Source organism: Molothrus ater, chromosome 10, assembly GCF_012460135.2.
Source record: "Molothrus ater isolate BHLD 08-10-18 breed brown headed cowbird chromosome 10, BPBGC_Mater_1.1, whole genome shotgun sequence".
Lineage (NCBI taxonomy): Eukaryota > Metazoa > Chordata > Aves > Passeriformes > Icteridae > Molothrus > Molothrus ater.
Genome location: NC_050487.2, coordinates 16,602,064 through 16,622,343, shown reverse-complemented (window position 1 = coordinate 16,622,343; position 20,280 = coordinate 16,602,064). Strand labels below are relative to the sequence as shown.

Sequence of the window (20,280 nt, the reverse complement as noted above, 5' to 3'; positions counted from 1 at the left end):
TCTGCCTGGGCCAATACAAGACATTGGTAACTGCAGGACCCCAGGTGCCAGAGGAAAGCACAAAAGGCAAGTAGGCACCTTGTAAAGCTTAAAAGGAGAGAGAGGACACAAAAGCACTAGAGGGGACATGGAAGTGCATGAGAAGTGCAGAACTGCAAAACAGAGACTAAACTCTGCATTATAAATACATTTTTCTATTTTGCTAGAAAGATCCAAAAACCCTTCTAAGCACTGACCCTAGAACATCACCTGGAGAAAAGAAAGGCTTGATGCCATTATTACACAACCTTACAGTGAACTTACCAAACACCCCCATTTCAGTTAAGTCAAGCAATCCTGAAATACTCAAAATACAGCTCCAGTCAGCAGCAGTATGGACACCAAGCAATTTTAGGTTATCATTTCTGATCTTATCAGGACTACTAGAGACTGACAGTCACATTTGACTTGATAAAGATTGACCTCTCCACCTGGTGAATGCTGAACAGACAGGGACACATGAGCAAATTCTGCAGCAGCTTCCAAATTCTGTTGACCCTACCCATTATCCATTGGTTACTCAGTTCGTGTGAGCCCACTCTGCCTGTAAATGAGCTATTTCTGTTCAAACTTCATTACGTCAAGGCAATGGGCAAGCTTCAGACATTCACATATCCAAGCTCTGATTTGCAGTAGGGTAGGTGTAAGTGGAAATCCTGAACAAACAAAACTCTCTGATTGCTGCCAGGGCAGCCAGTCCACCAGCTTGATGACTTCCACCCCCGTGGGAAGCAGGATATTTTGTATATCTGGTGGAGTAAGATCTCCCGTGAGAAGAGCTGAAAAAAGCTGAGAAAACGAGTTTGACAAGGATAGCTTCTGGCATAGAGACACTTCTTTACAAACTTTTATTTGATATCATTTTGCTAAAGAAGGGCTGAGGCACTTTTATGAGAACAGCTGCCATTCTCATGAGTGCAAGTAGCTGCTACTGTTCAATTGCTGATGTTTCTTTATCAGAGAAATCTGATTCCAATATTTAACAAGAGACAGCTCACATTTGTAGGAAACTCAAGTGACTCACAGTCTGTGTAGGGATACAGTATCATAAACTATTCTGTACAGAACATTTTGCACTTTTCCCAGGTTGAGAGATACAGAGTTTCCATTTTTTATTACATTTTGAAATGGAATATAAAGAAAATCCTCCTACTGCAGTGAAAAGTCACAGAAGTAATGTATTCTAGGCCAGCAGTAAATGATAAAAGTTACATGACCTCCTTTGCAGTGGTCAATGTGAATGAGGATTAAGAATTACAGACCTGGCAAAGGTCATTTTGACTGGTGAATGAGTTCTGTGGACAGTAGTAACACAGGGTAAGCTGAGGTCTCACGGTACAACACAGAGGACTTGCATGTCAGTACCAAGCACTACAGGGAATTAATTTTTTCTGTGTACACACTGGTGATTCAGACTACTGCCATGATGCTATTGCCTTGTTCTCTTGCCACATTTCAGTAGGGAACAGAAATCCCAAAGAGGGTTTGAAGGACTCTGCTAAGGAAGCTGAGAAACTTTATTCAGGGTGCTCATTCTTACTGTCTTTTAAAGGAAAAAAAAAGCAGAAAGTTTGTTCAGGCATATAGATATTTACACTTTGGAAATACATCTGAAAATCTAAGAGAAAAAGATATTTTCAACTTTGCAAGACCAAATGCCAAAGCTTAACATTCAAACAATTTAACTGTGGAACAGGACAGTATTGGTCTTTGTGTAGAAGCAGGTGCTGGAGAGGAGAATGGCTGTCACTTCCTCAACTGAAGACTTTTCAAAGATGATCTTTAACCCCAACTCTTTGCAAGAAAAGTCCAGATAAGCAGAGCAAACTCATTTGACTAGGACATCTTTGGCAGAGTGAAACCAAATATGAATTTCTATTTAAATATCCTTGAGCAAAGCAAGACTGACTCACTTTTATGAGCACAAGAAAGTATATGGGCTGAGAATTAGGCTGAATGCAATGGTCTCTTCACTTGCATGGACTTCCCTCTTGCTTATCCCATCCCTTCTGGGGACTCAGGAGTAGAAAGGCAGGAAGCACAGCTCTCATAACAGCAGCACAGAAAACAGATCCAACATGTGAGTCTAAGGCTGCAGACTTGTGCATAATAACAATTTCTACCAGTTTGCCCTAAGCCCCACAGAGGCACAGGAAATCCAAGGTACAATGACTTCAGGGAAATTCAGTCCCTCAAATCTAGGCCATAATCAGTGTACACAATGTTTCATGCTTCAGAGCTTCTGACAGTGAGGGCCAACCCCAAAATTCTTTGCCCCAGCGTGTAACTAGAGATGGAGAGGGTGACTGTGCTCTGGAGAGGAACAGAGCCATGAGAAGGGACGGGACCCAGGCCAAGGAAGAAAAGACATCAAAACAGTTTGCGCTCCCAGACTGCTCTTATTTGAATGACGCATCTACTTTTATTCTTCATGGTTCATTCTGACCATGGGCATCAGAACAGATGAGCCAGTAGAGATATTGTGCAATCCTACTCCTGCATCTGGAAGGACAAAAGGCATCTTGCAACTGAGAGCAGAGAACTGCAGGGCTTGTGTTCGTGAACAAAGATTTGAGCACAGTGTCAACCTGGCTCTGGGTTTTTTGCCCAGAATAAGTAAAATGTCCTTTTGATTCCATTACAGTAGTTATGGATATTTTTCACCTCCAGAAACCTTGTGGGTTTTTTATTTAGTTTGAATTTTGGTAGGTCTTATTTATATATATATATATATATATGGATCTTTTTATAAATATACACATACACACACATGTATGTAAGCAAATACATACAATAAGTGCACATGAGAACATAATAGACTGTTTCTTGATTTTGTTTCATTAATATATTATCTTCGATAGAATCTTTGGCCAGTTTGAAACCTTCAAAAAACGCTTCCAAAAAAGGAAGAAAGCCCATCACAAGTGCTCATTTAAGACTTGTGCTGGCCACAAGTCTTAAATGAAAGAAAATTCCTCCTGTTCCCTTCAGTGCATAAGGCCATACAATGGGACTATGTGATAAGCCCTGCAAAGCAATGCTCTCAGGGAAAGCAAGCAAAGCACTGGGTTTGGTGGGTAGGAAGAAATCCCCCCATGAATCCCAACTTCCATCCTGCTTTACTGCAGTAGATGTTTCCAGCAGAAGGGATGTAACATGAAAGAAAAGTCTCACATGTAGGAAGTTCAGCAGCAACAGCAGCCAAGCAGCTCTCCCAGGAGAGGCCCACATCCCCAGGGAAGGGCACCTGCACCCACCACAGCCCAGCCCTGCAGTGCCCTCCACCTCCAATGCCAGCACCACCTTCCTGTGCATGGCCTTAGGAAGTCCAACTGATTTTACCCTCTGAGGTTCAGTTCTACCTTAAAAAAGTGTGTTTAGTGCTTTTAAAAAAGCATTTTGAGCCACACCTGTGAAGGCTGAATTTGCCAGGATTTTTTCTTTTTTTCACAACAGTTATCAGTGATGCTAGAATAACTATAGCTGTTTTCCAGGCAAGACTGAAAATCTGGATAAGTGATGATATGAGAAATTGTATGAAGGACAGGATACAAGCCAAAGCAATCATCAACTACTCAAAAACACCTTCAGAAAAATCAGCATCATAAACTTTATACGTATAAAAAAGGGATGGTATTAAAAAGCAGAGAAAGAAGAAAGTAGGGAAAACTCCATATGGGTTATATGGCCAAAGAAGCTGAGGCAAATATTAAAAGAGGTGATAGCAAAACACAAACTCAGCAGAAATTTAACTGGCACATCCACACCAGCCACAAAGCTTGTTAAGGATCAACACGGAAAGACCTTGAAAACAAAAGAAAACAGTTGGCTAAGGCAATTGCAGTGGAAAAGTTGGATTTCAACTGTGCAGACACTAAGCTGATCTCACATTTGTCCCACAAATATTCTCCAAAGAGAAAATCAAATGGCAAAACCCTCTCAGATGGCACAGATTTTGAGAGATGACTTGATAACTTCCAACACAGGTCACTCTAGAGCATCTCGAGGAACTATGATGCACCAAAAAAAAATAACTCTCATAAACTCTTTAAACTAAAGAACAGTCACACAACTAAAGTAAAATACTGGCTCAAGCCTGTATTTATTTTAGATGCTGGTATCAAACTAGAATGTACTTCTACAATGTTTAATTTGGCACTGCTATCAGAAGCAACAAAGATGCAACAGACACAACATGTGACTCAGGAGAATTGTTGAGTCAAAGCTGCCCAGTGGTGTGCAGCTGCAATAGACTGCAAAACAGCTGGTGTTAAAAACCACCTGTGTACAACATCCACAGACAAGATGAGTAACTCCCAAATCAACTTGTATCCTGGAAAGGAATGGAATAAGATATGAGTCGGTTCACGTGCCTTGGCAGGAACTCAACAGTGGAGATACCCAGAAGGAAATAGCATCACAAACTGGTAAGGTGGCAGGTCCATTCATGAGGTGAAACCAATGCTTTGTCATAAAAACTACAACACCTCCTTCAAATATTATTTCCTGTTTTATTAACAGATGGGTGTGAAAAATGGAAGTCTACCAATAGTATAGGCAGGGGTCTGTGCATCTTCAAATATCTCAGGAAAACACAAGGTATTAAATAGGACAGCTTTATAACCACCACCAAGATTTGTCAGAGTCCAACAATTACTTGGTCCTAAGTTACTGCCACCTCTTCTGGACAACTGGGGCAAGCAACAGGAACACACCAGAATATCTGCCCCAGCAAACCATTCATGGCACATTAAATGTGCCAATTGTCAGAATCCTTTCAACACACAGCTCTTCAGGAAGGGATTTAATACTAGAAAGGACATGCAAAGCGCTGCATAAGCGTTAGTTTTGGGACAGGGGAGCCTATTTTATTTTGCCCTAAGCAACACTTGATGGCTTGGATGGAATTCAGATTCAGAATAAAACAGGTTTGCCTTCAAAACAGATCGCATAATTGGCTTTAGGTTTTAGTGCAATTTTCTTTATAAACAGACCAAATCTTTAAGTTGCTCATAACTCAACTGTTTGAAAACAGCGACAAACTTAACCGCCCCCAAGGAAATATATTCTTATCCCCAAACCGAGACACAGAGATTGGCTGGCCAAGCTGCAAGGAAGGAAACCGCTACAGCAGCATCTTGAATTGAACAGCAACCAGCAGTCCCCAGACAGCCCCGAGAATTGCAAATCTAAAGGTGTGACTTCTGTTTCGCAGATTTACTTTGCATCAATCAAAGCTACATAAACCCCAGCCATTAATATCCATTCAAAACCATGAAGACAGTATAGCAGAAAGGGATAGAAGTGATAAGGCATTAAAGCTTTTATGCCTGTATTTTATATCTTGCAGCAAAGCGAGGCAACCAAGTAATACTTCAACAGTTTGCTCAAATAAAGGCCTAAAATCAGCAACCTGATCTACTCACCCTTTTCACCAGTATCCAGGGAAAGTTTCTTAATGTCATCAGTCAACATATCCTGCAAGTGGTCTTGTCCATGCTCTGCATCATTATCATCAAATTGAGCTTCTATAATGACATCCGGACTTTGAGCATCGCCTTTCGCTGTCTCTTGTGGAACACAAGTCCCCAGCATGTCCTCAGGGACGTCTGATTCATGTGTGACTTCTGTTTCTTTGTCACTACCATCTGGCTTTATTACCTGAAGGAACAAGGGATTAAAAAAACAGAGGCAAGCTAAATCACTGGACTGAAGAAAGAAAACATTATCTTTCCTTTTTCATTTGCATCCCCAAGGAGCTGACAATGAATTGTGGGTGGCTGGTGGCGCACTGCAATTGCGGTGTAATTAGCCACAGATATTGCACAATCAAAAGAGGTACCTCAGTAGGATAAAGACTGGAACGGCAGAGCTTTTGCAATACCTCAACTGTGACAATAATGTATCCAAAGTGTATCTAGAGCATAACCATACAGTTCCTGCCAAGCCTCTAATCAGCTCAGCAGAAGTTAGGAGTAAACACAGGCAGGGAGGAGGATACACTACAATTTAATAGGTTGCTTAGACCATTGTTCACCAAGATACACTAATCATCCTGGGATGTCCCAAAACTTAAGCAGTTCCAGTGAATGCTGGGATCATGTCAAAGCTCCTCCACACAATTAGGACCAGACTGAAAAAGCAGAGATTAGAGAACATGGTGCCCTGTGACCTGTGGAAGAACTGGACTGTGGCAGCTTGGTAACACACCAAGCTTTACATTTATTTTAGGCTGTGTTTTTATTGTTAAAGGCACTCAGTTATGGCCATTACTTATACAAATGTCCAAATCAAATTACTGAAGAAGAGCCAACTATCAGTGAAGCAGACACCAGGCCTTGATGGCATCCCTCATTGCATGTGACAGGGGCAGAAACTGTTCCAGCTCAGAACATAATGACCAAACTGGTTGATACCTTGGACACACAAGGCTTTACCAGCATCCTTCCTGCAACCAACAGTGAGCTGCAGACACCTACACAGCTGGAGAACCTAGATTCAGGTTTCAGTTTCCAAAATGTTTATGTTTCACTCAAGCCATGTTACTTCAGAGTGAGATGAAAATCAGTACAGAATAAGAAATAACCTACTAAATATTAAAATCACAAAGATACTGGGTGACTCCATTCCAATGCCCTCCCGGTGACTGAGCTCCCCTCCAGCTGGTGCTGGTGTTTGCCAGGCAGGTAATTCCACAGAGCCCCTCCAAGGTCCCCAGTCCTCAGCATCATAACCCAGTACATGACAGCAACAACTCATGCCACCAGCAAGGCAAGTGAAGGGCCTTTTAAATGCAATAAAACAAGAGAAACAACTTTTTGGTAACATACTTTATATGATCTATATAGTTGCTAGAATTAAGCAAAAATAACCTCAACAGGTGCTACCTGAAGGCAACTGTTCCAAGTAAAAAAACAGAAGTCAAAAAAACTCCACAGATTATTCTTTAGTAACTAAAAAGCAAATAAATCAAAATCAGACCTGTACAGGGAATACTTTTACAGCTTTACATACAAAGAGCTACAGTCATGCTTTCAAGCAGTATCCATTTCTTTGTAAGCTTTTCACAATACATAACAGAAATAAAATCAATTTAAAAATGTGGCTGAATTCAAGTCTTTAAAAATAAAAAAATCAAATGACATTGCTTTGAACTCTTGTTACCTTTTGTGACTCTTCTTTCCATCTTTATTTTCAGTTTTTAACATGTATATAATTTGTTACCATAGCAGATTTTGACTCAAACATTAAATTGTGACAAAAAAAGGGAAAAAGTTTGGCAGAAGGTGGGAAAATGGCTGATTATTAAACCTGGCTACATTTGGTACATAAAATACTGACACACAATGGTCTGGGCAAGAACAGTCTATTAGATTAGAGAGCTGACAAGGCTCCACACGCTATGACTCTGCCAGTGTACCTATCCAAAAAGAAAACCAGTGTCAACAGTAATGTTTGGACCCTACCATGGTCAGATGTGGATCTCTTCAGCTCTTAAATTTCAATTGCACCAGATGTGTGCAAGTGTGCAACTGCAGCAGGAGTTCATTTCCTTCAACCGCTTCAAGTTTTGCCTGCATTTTTTTCTCTCCCCAGTCTTTCTTTGGAGAGTGTGAGATCTGCTTTGGGTCCTAAATTAGTATGTTTTCTATATGTAAAGTAGCAAATAACATCAAATAGATCTTAGGAAAGGAAACACTTCTCTAGAATGTGCACTGGAGGGGTTATGCTTGAAGAGTTTATGTGGTTATTAAAGAAGGCAGCAGATACAGATTTCATTTTAAATGCTCTGTGCTAAAATCACTGTGCTTCCCCCAAGCTAGAGGACACACACTGCTGCCACCAGTAATGATGATACCCCAGCTGTGACTACCTAAATCCCCAGTCACACATTTCCTCATGGGTTTTCAAAAGCATTTTTCAGTAAAGTTTTCCAGAGCCCACAAAACCATAACCTCCATGCACAGTAGATCAGCAAAATGTCCAGATGCTGGCAAGCCTGGGTGATAGGATTTGTTTTCTTTTTATGGCCAAGATAGATCACTAAGACTGACCTCATACATAACAGAGCAGGGAACTTCACCCAAATTTCTCATATCACACCAAAAATTTAGGGAAGCTGTACATCAGAAAACTGGAAAGCTGCATAAGACTCTACAAAATCAGGATATCAGTAGATACAATTACTCCTTTAAGATGATCAGAGCTGCTGGCCAGCATGAGCTCATCACTCAAATTCCAAAGAGCAGGATCCTTCTGTCTATGAGCAGCAGAAAATCCAACCATGACATATAAAGCATTTCTTACAAGTGGCATCTCAGACTCAAGAATCTGATGATATTGCATTCTCCTGCTTCCTTTAAAATTATTGCAGCTTATCCATGGCAAAATGCACACAGCTAGAACGGGTCAGCTATGATCACAGACACAGAGTAAAGCAAATACACAATTGGCTCAGTCTATCATGTAGTCATACGTGCAGTACAGAGTCCCATTCCCTGGCAATGCAGCTGACCCTGCATGGACCTAGAAAAATGGGATTCCCTCTTGTTACATATGCATGATATGTATGACACACAAACATTATTAAAGACCCTTAAAGGACCTTAACTTCCTCATCTGAGAAGCAAAATGTCAACCTTAGTTGTTATTTTTACATGCTCTTTAACAATAATTTAAAACAAGTTTTAATAAACATTTTGATGAAAGCCAATTGTTTGTTTGAATGCCTGATCCTGAAGACAGTGTCCAAGTATGTTTTCTTCCAGCTTAAAACAGACATCACTGAACAAGCATTGAGTAGAAACTTGATGCCCCACTGGTGACTGGTTTAGATTGTAGCTGACAGAACACAAGATATTTGAATGAAAATCCCATTTCAACCATAAGTATAATAAAAACCAGCTAGTGGCCAAAACCATCCTGGCATGGACCTGTACAATCTGGACAGCAGAGCACCCAGCCCAGTCTTGAAGTAGCAATTGAATGACCAATTGTCCTTACTCAGGAGGAATTTGTTCCAACAGAAAACTGAACTGGGAATCTGTGCATCTGAAAGCATAGGAGTTACCTCCTGTGCTACAGAAGAAATGGCCTCTTCTGCCAGAACCAATCTCATATCTGTCCTGTTAGATCCCAGCTTTTCACAGACTTCCCACCTAAACCTCTACACAAAGCCCAGGCATGGTTACTCTCAGATGAGGTACAGAGTTTTTGCTGCTGCCTCCTCAGTGCCTGTGAACTGAAACAGCTGAACATGACCAGTGATTTTCAATAATCTTTGAGCTATTAACCCCAGGCTCTTTCCAATAAATGTACCAAGCCCCCGAAGTGTTTAAGCCTGACACTAATAAGTCTGCTTTTCATTCTTATTCACCTCTGATCCTTACAAGCAATCCATGAATCCTCATAGATCTGAAGAAATTACATGACTGCTGGACTAGACACAGCTGGATGAATGCACCTTGCATGGCAAAAAACTGCTAAAAACTTTCCATGTAGGGTCACTGTTTTCACTGGAACCTTGTGCAAAGAGACCTCCTTCGCTGAAAGCACCTGGCAGGTAAGGAAGCAGAATTGTCTTCACTACAGCCAGTGTGGACACAGATTCAATAAAAATCAAATTCTTCATCTCACTCAAAAAGCTGGTATTAAAAAAGAGTATTTCCAGAAGGATACTGAGGCAGAATGGAGATTGTATTTCTACATAAGTCAGTCACAACCCTGTAAAGTGTCTTCTAATGAGTACTCAAACCCAGAATGTGTAACTTGCCCAAAAGATTTTAGAAGTGACAAGCTATTAATGGCAACTCTCTTCACTAGGGCAGACAGACAAAGAGGCTCCTCATGCTTGTACAGAAAGATGCAGTCAATTCATCAGCAAGTGGTAGCTGAAGAAGGTTCACAGCACACAAAGAACTCACATTAAACAAGGAGGACTGAATAGGGGAACAGTTAGAAGGGAAATAAGGTGTTAGCCCAAGTCTACCTTCTGAGGTTTGCAAACCAAGGTAAGATGCCTTTCTTCTGAAAAATACTTTGATCAAACACAAGTTCTGCTTTAGCCAAACGAAGTCATTATGCTCAATACTGGGTAGGGAGACAAAGTTTAGCTCAGAGCTGCTGGTCCTCTCTGCAGTTGAGCCTTAGTTAAGCAACAAGTCTCAGAACCAGGTTAAAAGTGGTTATTTCAAAAGGAGGACAGCTGAAAACAGGGGCTTTGGACCAATTTACCATCCCCTCGTTAAAAGGACCGTTGCTACCACAACACTGATACAAACACCACATTTCATACCAGGGCTGTGAACACCTGCATCTATTCCTCTCCCAGCTTTTGCCATTTGAAACAGGCTCCACTTAAAAGCTGTTTCCCTATTGCTCCCTCACAAGGAGTGGGAATAGAGCCTGGCTAACACAAGGATGCTGTCACAGCTCCTACACAGATACCAGAGCCAAGCTACCATAAATATTGTGAGGAAGAGCTTTGATTTTCTGGAAAGAGTAACCAAACAAAGGCTGCCTCACTCTAGCTCCTTCTTCAACAAAGAAAGGATGGCACTTACAAGAAAAGAAACACCTGTCCCAAGCACCCTTCTTTTCATAATCCCACATACACCAAACAGTACTGGGAAGGCAACAACTCAGTAAAAGTGACTAGTCTCAGTAGGAGCAATTATGGCATTACTTTTAAAATAACAATAATGTTTTACTGAGGACGTTTGTTGAGGTTTGAGATTGGATTTCTTTCATTACAATCATTTAATTCTAAATCACTGGAAACACTTGCTAACAGCCCCCAGGATAGCTATTTTATATTAACAGCACATTATATTTTACATTTCAGACATCACATTAGATGCAATAATCATACAAACATCCATATTAAAAACTCTTCCTCTTGAATAGGAAAAGACTACTTGTTCCTCCCCGATGGACTCTGTTGTTCCCAGATGTCACACACAGTTTTGTCACAGCAGTCACTACAATACCATCCTGCTTGAGGATTCAAAGGGTAAATGATCTGAGTACACAAAGGCTTCTTGGAAACTGACTTTTCAGAATCTGCTGACTTGTACCCACTGCAGCAGATGAGAAGTGGGAAGGAAACAAATGAAATCTAAGGCTTGAAAACAAAATATTGAGACAGATCTTCAGTATGGCCATCAAACCTGTTGAGACCCCCAAAGACATCCTGCCTGCACTTCCCAGAATCCTGCAACTCCTCTGCTCACACTAACCTGCAAAGTGAGTTTTTTCTGCAGAGTTAATTCAAATAATCAAACTGAACATCCATGTTTAGTCCAACCTAAGCAGACAGTCCTACATCCAGCCTTGTCAGGCAACTGCATGAGAAAGAGAATTAACTGTAGAAAAAACACTCATACCTCAAAACAGCCACCTCAACTCACTACTTCTTTCTGCTTCTACCAATAAACCTCATTCCTGAGCTGTTCACTCATCTCTCTGTGCTTCAGGCTGTACCAAAGCAACCCAGGTTACAGCGTGTTCCCTCCAAGTCCATCTGAAATCCTTCCCCAACCATCTTGCACAAATAACCAGAAAAACAAGTGGAAAAGCATCAACAAGGAAAATTCTCAAGACTGACCTTTCTGAATCCTAAAGCCAAAACAAGAACTGTCTCCTCACCATGTATTTCCACTCCCTATCTGGTCTCTGACCTGTCATTTGCCTCTGAAAGCTCCCCATTCCCATTCCCTGGCCCTCATCCCACACCTACACTCTGACTCCAAACATGTTTATCTACACCTCATTATCCCTGACCAGGAGACAGTTGCCTCTGCTCCTGTCTCTCCTCAAGTCTACTCCTGCCTTCACCCCCTTCCTGCCACTTCGCTGTGGTCTCCCTGGACCCATCTCTCCCAAGTCTGGCTCTTGCCCTGGGCTCAGGACCGTATTTCCTCAGGTCCATTTTATCTGGTTCTCCTAACAGGATAAACAGCTCCATCAGTACACTCCTGCCTTTTGTACTCTCTAACAACTGCTGAGAAGCAGGAAAAAGCTGTCCGAAGTAGCTGTCCCTGCTCAGCACAGGTACCCCACATTTCATGGATCAACCACTGCTGAGGGTAGCAGTGTCAGAGATATGGGGAAGGACAATGTTCTTGATTCCCTTGCAGGGAACACTCTGCCACCTCCTTGGTAGGCAAGCCAGCCCTGTTGGGAGTTGCTACCAAAGAGCTGTGTATTTCTATAGAGAGATCAACTAACTTGTTCCACACTTTCCACTCCTGCTGCCACCCCCGGGATTTGATTTGATGCTAAAAAAACAGCCTCTATTTTCAGAATACCTCCTTATATTGCACTGACCTTCCTACACACATTTCCCAAGGCACAGAAGTCCCTGGAGCAGAAGTGATCCAGCAAACACCTCATCTCCCAGCTTCCCAGCCCACATGCTATTCTGTACAGCAAGATGTCTCACTGACGAATCCTTAGCCATAGCCCATCTCTCAAGTGAGAAAAGTTTGACCCCAGAGAAGCACAAAAGGTTCACTTCAGCACCCAGCCTTTAACAACACCCAGGAATCAACCTCCCCCTGCACACTCACAAAATTCAAAGAAGCACAAACAGCTTCTTCATGTCCTACCCGCAATTTTTTTTCATAAAAGAGGCCCTTAAAACTGGCAGCCTCCCTGCTGGACCCCAGTGAAATGTTCCTTGTACCTTGGGTCTTTGTATTGCCTGCTCCTCACAAGACCTCCCACTTTGGTGCATCTCATGAGCTGAGTGTTGCACTCCAGGCCACAGCGAACTGGAAACAAGAGTGCAATGCACAGGGCCCAGCTCTGAGGCTGCCAGAACATATTGGTTTGAAACATCACAGAAAATATTCAGCTCCATATTTTCAACAGTAGCCAGGAAGAAAATGCATGGAACAGTTTTGAGAACTGCTTTTCAAAAGTCATTTAAATCAAATTATGCCCCATCCACACCGGCAAGCAAAACCCTCTCTACTAACTGGAACTGCTTTTCTTTTCTTGTGTGTGTGTTCTTTTCTTTTTGGTTTAACTTCTTTTTTTTTTTTTTCAAAAACTGTCTCCCAGCCATATTTTTTCTGGTAATGTGCACAGGCACTGCCACACTACAAGAATGGGTGCCAGGACAAAACCTATGATGCACAGACCCTAGAATAAATCACTCAAGAGGGGTGAGTTAGAAGAAGAGAGTAACATAAGGTTACATCTTCAAAAGTATGATTCTCTGAAATCCCTGCATTTTCAGCAAATTACTGCAAAAAGATACCCAGTTTTCATCTGATGTAAAGAAGCAGACAGGCTTTTGGATCATTTGCAGCTTCAAGACAATACCATGAATCAATACATATTTTAAAAGATGCAATAATTACACAGAGCTTGCATGTAATCAGAAAAGAATCTACTTGTGCTGAGCGTGTATAATTTGAAAGCTGCAATGCCAAGCAAATCCACACCGTTGGCTTGCACAAACCAAAGTATTATCCATTACTGCCTTTTTTTAAAAAACAATACAAGCATGTATGAAAAACATATTTCCTGGAAACAATGATACTCTTTGAAGATTTATTCAAGATTTCACAAACCAAACAAGCCTGTACCCGCACGTGCCCGTAAGAAGAAAGCGGGCTGAGAATGCAAACTAATCAAAAAGTACTGGAAGGGCTATCCAAGATATTTGCATACCCATACTTCCCAAGGCTTGAAGTTTTCTTCAGAACTGTACAAAAATTATTTCCCATGTGCCTAAAAAAATCTCTTACTGATCAACACTTTAATTCAGCAAGACAGGAAACAAATCAACCAAGCATCTACATGTTGGGGCTGACACCTTCAGCCCCTCACTTGCAGTTTTTGTTCCTTTTGATTGGGCTCTTAAGTGCCAGCTCCCAGGGGTCTCAGCCCCAGGCATGTTGGGACACACTTTCAAAGCCCAGAATGGGACACCTGGGACAAAGCACATACTGTTCAGGAAGTCCACAAGGGCCAAGAAAAGCAATAGAAATTTCCACAGTTAACTTGCATTACTGGTTGCCAGTGAGCCTCTTATTATGAAAACCCATAATTGGAAACTGTCATATTATAGAACAATTTATGGAAGTTTTAGGACTATGTATGCCCCAATGGGAACTTCCTTTGACTGGTGTGCTCCATCAGCCCAGGTCTGCTTATTTATTCACACAGTGGGATAAGAGCACCAGGAACCTAAACACGTCATCACTGAACTGTCACTGAGACGCCCACTCTAGAAATGCTTCAAATAGTTCATTTCTTAGCCTTTCCAGTCATCCATCTTCAGGCTGCATTCCGTCAACTGCTGGACTGTCCTGTCTTTATTTCTTTTCATCTTCTACAGGAACATTCTCGCACTTGTTTTGTGTTCCACTGCTCCTCTGAAGATATGGAAGGCAAAACGCAGCTGCTCTGGGCTGAGTGCATCCCACTATGTCCATCTCAACTTCATCAAAAGGGCTTGCCAAAATTAGTTCCTACTCCTGTGGTCTCTACCTTGTCACACCAGGGAAACTGGCATCTACAATAATTTCTAAATCAGATTTCAAATGCATTACAATATGGCTCCAGCCAAGAACAACAGCCTTCCCCACTGCCAGCACGATACTGTTAAAGTCACCCACACAAAACCACCCAGTGCTTCCTTTGCAAATAGTCACAGTTTGGTGTGAAGGTAAGGAGATCTGGTAACAGGTGATGGAGACACGTTCCAGGAAACTTTTAGCAACAGAAGACTGTAAATGCACTTTAACACCGTATTTTCCATGCAGGAGCCAGCAGGTACCATCTCACAGAGTGGCTCTAACCATGACCAGCTCCATCCTCTAGAAATGGGCTGAGCCATAACTCTACCTGTGTCCTGCCATGCTGTTCTGCTGCCACTTCCAGTCATGTATGCCAAGACCTTGATGAATCCAGCAGCTTCCCCATCACCCCAGGACAGGCTGGAAAAGATTTGTGCTCAGGGGAAGCTGTGGCAGAACAGGGGCAGCCAGGCTGAAGAGGACCACCCACAGATGAAAGGAACTGGAGGAGATAATCCCTGCAAGCATGGTAAGTGGAGGAAAAGAAAAACAGATGATTCAATGAGGATTAAAAGAGAACAGCTTCCTCAAATGGTGAGACCTTTCTGTGTCCCTTTAAAGTTGTTTCTGAAGAGAAGACAAGCTGTGAGGCTAATGTACTGTTTCACTTGACTTGGTATCAGCAAATTCTGTCCCTGGACAGAATCTCACTGCAACACAGAGCACCAAGGGACTGTGGAAGAGAAGAGGGAGATGACAGCAGCACAATTTTGCTCCAAGATTCCTGCAAATACAGGAAATACAGGCTGGGTTATCAAACTGGGAAGGTTCACCTGTGAGCTAAAACTGCTACAAGTCCATTTATTTGGGCAAGGAGTCTTTGAATGCCAGTTTGAAAGTGCAGGTGGGACTGATTTCATATTAAATCACTATTACTGGCAAGAAATCCCAGGCTTCCATATCCATCTTAGACTTTCAACAAGTTTCTTACAAAGTACATAAGGAAAGTAATTCTGTTCAAGGAAAATAATCCTGCTCTCAGTTGCCCATGAATTTGGAAACTCACTTAATCCAAGCTGCCCAGTTTGCAGCACTTGACACTGTGCTAGGCAGACCTGCACACTCTGTCCTGAAGATGTTACACCTGAATTTCACACAGCTGGCAAGGCAAAGTCCAAGTGTGAAAAGAAAGCTAAAAATAGCAAAGCACGCACATGTGATATGGCAACAAACACAAATATCTAAACAATTTTCATATATTAAGTATTTTAGGTCACTCTGCTCCATAGGTATTAAAGAAGAACAGGCCAAAAAAAACCACATTAGGCTGTTGGAGGAGGCAGGTGTCCCAGGAAAAATGAGGGTGCATTTCCCCACTCAGAAAATGGGGATGATATTTGGTTTACATGCACATGTGAAGATTAATGTTTTCAAGTACTTCAAAGCATTACTTCACTCATGAGGCCTTATCAGAGACAATAACACATCAGTGAGGTTTCTACAAACCAAAGAAGGCTTTCCCTCTTCTTCTCACCCAGAGACCAAGGCTTAATCACACATCATGATCAGGGTTTCAGAACCCCAGATTTCACAGCAGGACTTACATAATTAAAGACCTGCATTAGTTTATTTACAGCTGCTGCTTGAAATCAAAACAGAATAGAAAGACATGTCACACAACTCTAAAAACAAAACACCAACTATATTTTATGTTGGAATAAAAAAAATATTCTTATTTCCACACACAAAGCTAACAGGCTCATCACTAAACAGAGCAATTATTGAATTCCTATTTAAAGATGACCTGAGACATCATTCAGTTGTATCACACCTAGAAATATCATTAGAATAGCAAAACAGAAGCAAAATCATGAATGACTCCACACTTATAACCATAGCATAGTTATCTCTTCATAATCTTCAGGCACTTACTAATAAGAATTTTTGACAGTTTGGTTATCGACGTCTTTCCAAAATTAGTTCATACCTTGGACAAAACATTTAAAACCAAAATTTTAACTAGTTTAGAACCAAATTATCTGTTTCCAAAATGTTTAGACAATTGTCTGTTACAATAACAAAATCCCTTGCAGTTTTCATTAAAATTTATTCACTGAACTTGCCTCCAGCAGCAAAACTCGTTCACCTAGGTGTTCTCCAGAACCTTTCTGTGTGATTTCTTCTTATTATGCAGCTTTATCAATAACACACAATAGCAATGGTACCAAAAAAACTCATCTCTTTTTAAAAGTGAGCACAAAACCTGCCACAACAGAAGACATTCTAGAAGGAAAGGCACGAGAGCACCATCCAGGGAATTGGTATGTCTGCCTATTCCTGCTGGAAGGCACAGGTTCCACACACCCCTACCTCTGATAAAATGCACCCTTCCCAGGTTATTTGTTTTTCAGTTGTGCTCAGCTACCTCAGTCAGAACCAGGCACACACCATGCTGAGTGCTGCACCAAACCAAACAATACATTATAGATGATCAACAGAACTTTTAGGAAGCTTCTCTTAAAGACAAAGCACATTAACAGAGGAGAACAGAGGAGCACAAGGTGACACAAAGATTGCATCTGAAGGGAGCCCATCTTAGTGGAAGTTAAAGCTAACTAGGATCTCAAGGCACAGTAAAGATGAGTGATGCTCAACATTTTGCTGAGAACTTATCTTGCTGCAGTGTTTCTTCTTTTTCCAGTGAAAACAATCAGTATCACCAGGTGTCCTCCTGAAATAGCGCAGGGAATGACTGCTGGCATTTGCGTCACCAGGATCTGCTCACATTACTCGGTGACGAATCTCATTAACCAGCAGCACCTCAAGCAAAGAGTCTACAGCTCAGTTTGTTTGCATTTACCTTTAGCAACATGGCACACTTCATTAAATTTTGAAGCAGTGTTTATTAGAAGAGTAAAATGCATCAGCATCCACCACCAGGCTTCTCAGCTTATTTTCATGACGTCAATAGTCAGGTTTATTTAATCCAGTGAAAATATACATTGATTGAACATGGTCTCAAAGCATCTTCTGCAGCACTAAAAAATGGACTCAATAGGAATGGCATATTTTTACTGCTTTCCCTCAGAAATAGATTTGCCATCACCATAAAAAAGCCTTTTCCAGTGGTGGGAAAGGCTGGCCACTACAGAGTTCCCTGCTTCTTGATGCCAGGTACCTTCTGGTCTGTTTTTCCTGCCCGGCAATGAATGCTGTTCTGTCAAAAGCTTTTCCACAGAATGAATCAAAAGTTACACTCAATTGTTATAACTCAATTTAAAATGTAATGCAGGACATGGGACTAACACTGGGGGTTTCTGTTGTGCTACTTCCTTACAAGCTGAGTTTCGTTAACAAGAGATTTCAGGGTATACTTCACCTGTGTAACCTCAACTTACAAAGCAGTTCAGGTTTTCCTTTCCTCTCTCAAAATTCATTAAAATGTCTTACTTGAGCTGAGATGTTGTACACAAGTTCTCTGCCAAGAACAAATTTTTACAGCTTAGTTTTAAGCTCCTTTAAAAAAAATCCAGAAATTTATAATGGAAACACTGACAGTGCCCATAATCACAAGTACAGAAACTTTATTGCAATAGGTAGTTTGCATTCCATCCAAAAGGAAAAGTTGGTCTCTCAATCAAATTCCACATGCATTCTGTAACAATGGCCAATTATGAGATCAGTAAAAACAGGTGCAAATAAAAAATACTGGGGATTTAACCAGTGACAATGGCAGCATAAAGCCATCACCTTGGTCATTAAACTCTGATTGAGCAAGAGGCTTTCTTTTTTTTTTAGAAAGTTTTGAATTACTTTATAACTCACTTCTCCTGGGCAAACTCTTCTCCTAGTGATCATCAAAGGCTAACTTGGCAAATCTTTGAATCATGCTTCCAAGTCCTAACAGCTTGGCCATTCCCAGATATTAGTAATACAGGATTTATATTCAGTGTTGTCAATTATGCCTCTTGGTTTAGCCTGATGAAGCCCACCACTACACATGTGCAGCTCAGTCACACAACAGCCAGATATTCCCACTGACAGACTCTACCCTACAACTTATCCTGAGTTCTCCCCTCTGCCTCAGGAGACCTTCTGTGTGCCAGTAGGAAATGGATGGCTGTGCACTGCACCAAACTGCATCACAAAGGCTATGAAAAAGCAGTGATGAGCTTCTTCCTACATGCCCAGAAGAGTTAGTTGTACTTCAAACAGAAGGCATCAGGGTTCACCTTTAGCAATACATTCCTCTCAATATTCTGAACACACTTCCAAGTCTCTTAAACATGCAGCAAAGACTGAAACACAAAATGCAGAAATACAAGAAAAATTATGCACTTGGTTACAGTAAAAAGGTACAAAGCCAAGATGCTAATGGGCCACGTGGGGAAGCAGAACAGCAACAAGTGTTAAGGCCATTCAACACTCTTACAAAATAAATCTGAGAATCACAAAATTCAGAAGCACAGCTCAAAAACATGTGACTGTGAACTAGCCTTGACACCTGCTTATGTCATTAATAAAATATTTAATATATGAAAAACACTGGGTTTTCAAAAGTGCCTTAACCAGCACCGAAATGCGTTAGTCATCCAAGAAGAACTCTCACTTGAGCACTGGAAATTACAGAACAAGGAAATCAAACCTTCACAAGGAAGCCAGCTCAAATGCTAAATCTGGACTGTGCTTACCTGCAAACATTCATTACCAACAATGACAGATTGCTAATCCTTTTAACCAGAAGGGAAAAGACTATCCCTCCCCAGCAATACATTGTGTACAATTATTGGATCTGAGACAGGCAGCTACACTGGGCTTTCAGTACATTCATTAAACAAGCCCAGGAAATTTAAAGCTGCTTCATACAGATCAAATGAACTCAAAGCAATCTTCACTTCTTCAGTCTTTCCCTCTGGGTAAAAGTAAGTATGGGATAACATTTAATAATTTTCCTTACCTAGAAGTAGTTATTTGAATAATACTTAGAAGTAAAACTGCAATACAGTAAACGTGTTAATGATAAATTGTTTAAGCAATTTGACAAAAGGAAAAAAAGCACCCAGCAAAAAAGGTAGCCTGTTCCAAGAAATTAGGAAAGGAAATTTATGTTCATTACAACTATTTAAATATAAATTAAATAAGCTGATTCCATAACAACTTCTCCCATGTAACTTAAAAGGTCTTCAAAAGTATATTTGAAACTCCACAAGTGACAGCACTAAATCTCAGTTTCACTTCATCTCAGGGAAGTTTGGAAAGCAGCCTCTGGAAACAGTACTGCTGCTCTGCAACTCACCAATGAGTTTATGTTTATCTTGTTAAGAAAGAAGAATTTAGCCCTTTCATACACACATACTTTTAAGATAATAGGATTTTCTTCACAGCTTCACGTTAGGCACTGAAGTACTTCGTTATGATTAGTTTTATCACATTGAATACAAATGCTTTGGATTATTAATCAACTCTTCTGACAGGTCTCCAATAATGAAACACACCATACAGCTTCACTGACTCACCATTCATCTTAGCTGATAAAACAGGAAAGGAAGATGGCCAAAATCTCAGAGCCTACCCAGGCAGTCCATAGCTTTAGGAAACCCCTTTCATTTGCTTTCTCACCAGCAAAAGCAGTTTATTTGTTGGCTTTAACATGGCAAACTTCACACTTGCCTGCTCCCATTCCACCCATCGATGACAGGTACCATGTCTA

The 20,280-nt window shown here is 41.1% G+C and overlaps 1 protein-coding gene across 2 annotated transcripts in view; it reads right to left on the bottom strand.

Annotated features, from left to right (window-relative positions):
* DIS3L2 (DIS3 like 3'-5' exoribonuclease 2) overlaps positions 1-20,280 on the bottom strand; it is a 180,299-nt gene that overhangs the window by 117,284 nt on the left and 42,735 nt on the right. For both annotated transcript variants that reach the window (XM_036389136.2, XM_036389137.2), the window contains exon 7: positions 5,466-5,700. In XM_036389136.2, the coding sequence (XP_036245029.1) occupies positions 5,466-5,700 (235 nt within the window). The remainder of the gene's footprint in view (positions 1-5,465; positions 5,701-20,280) is intronic.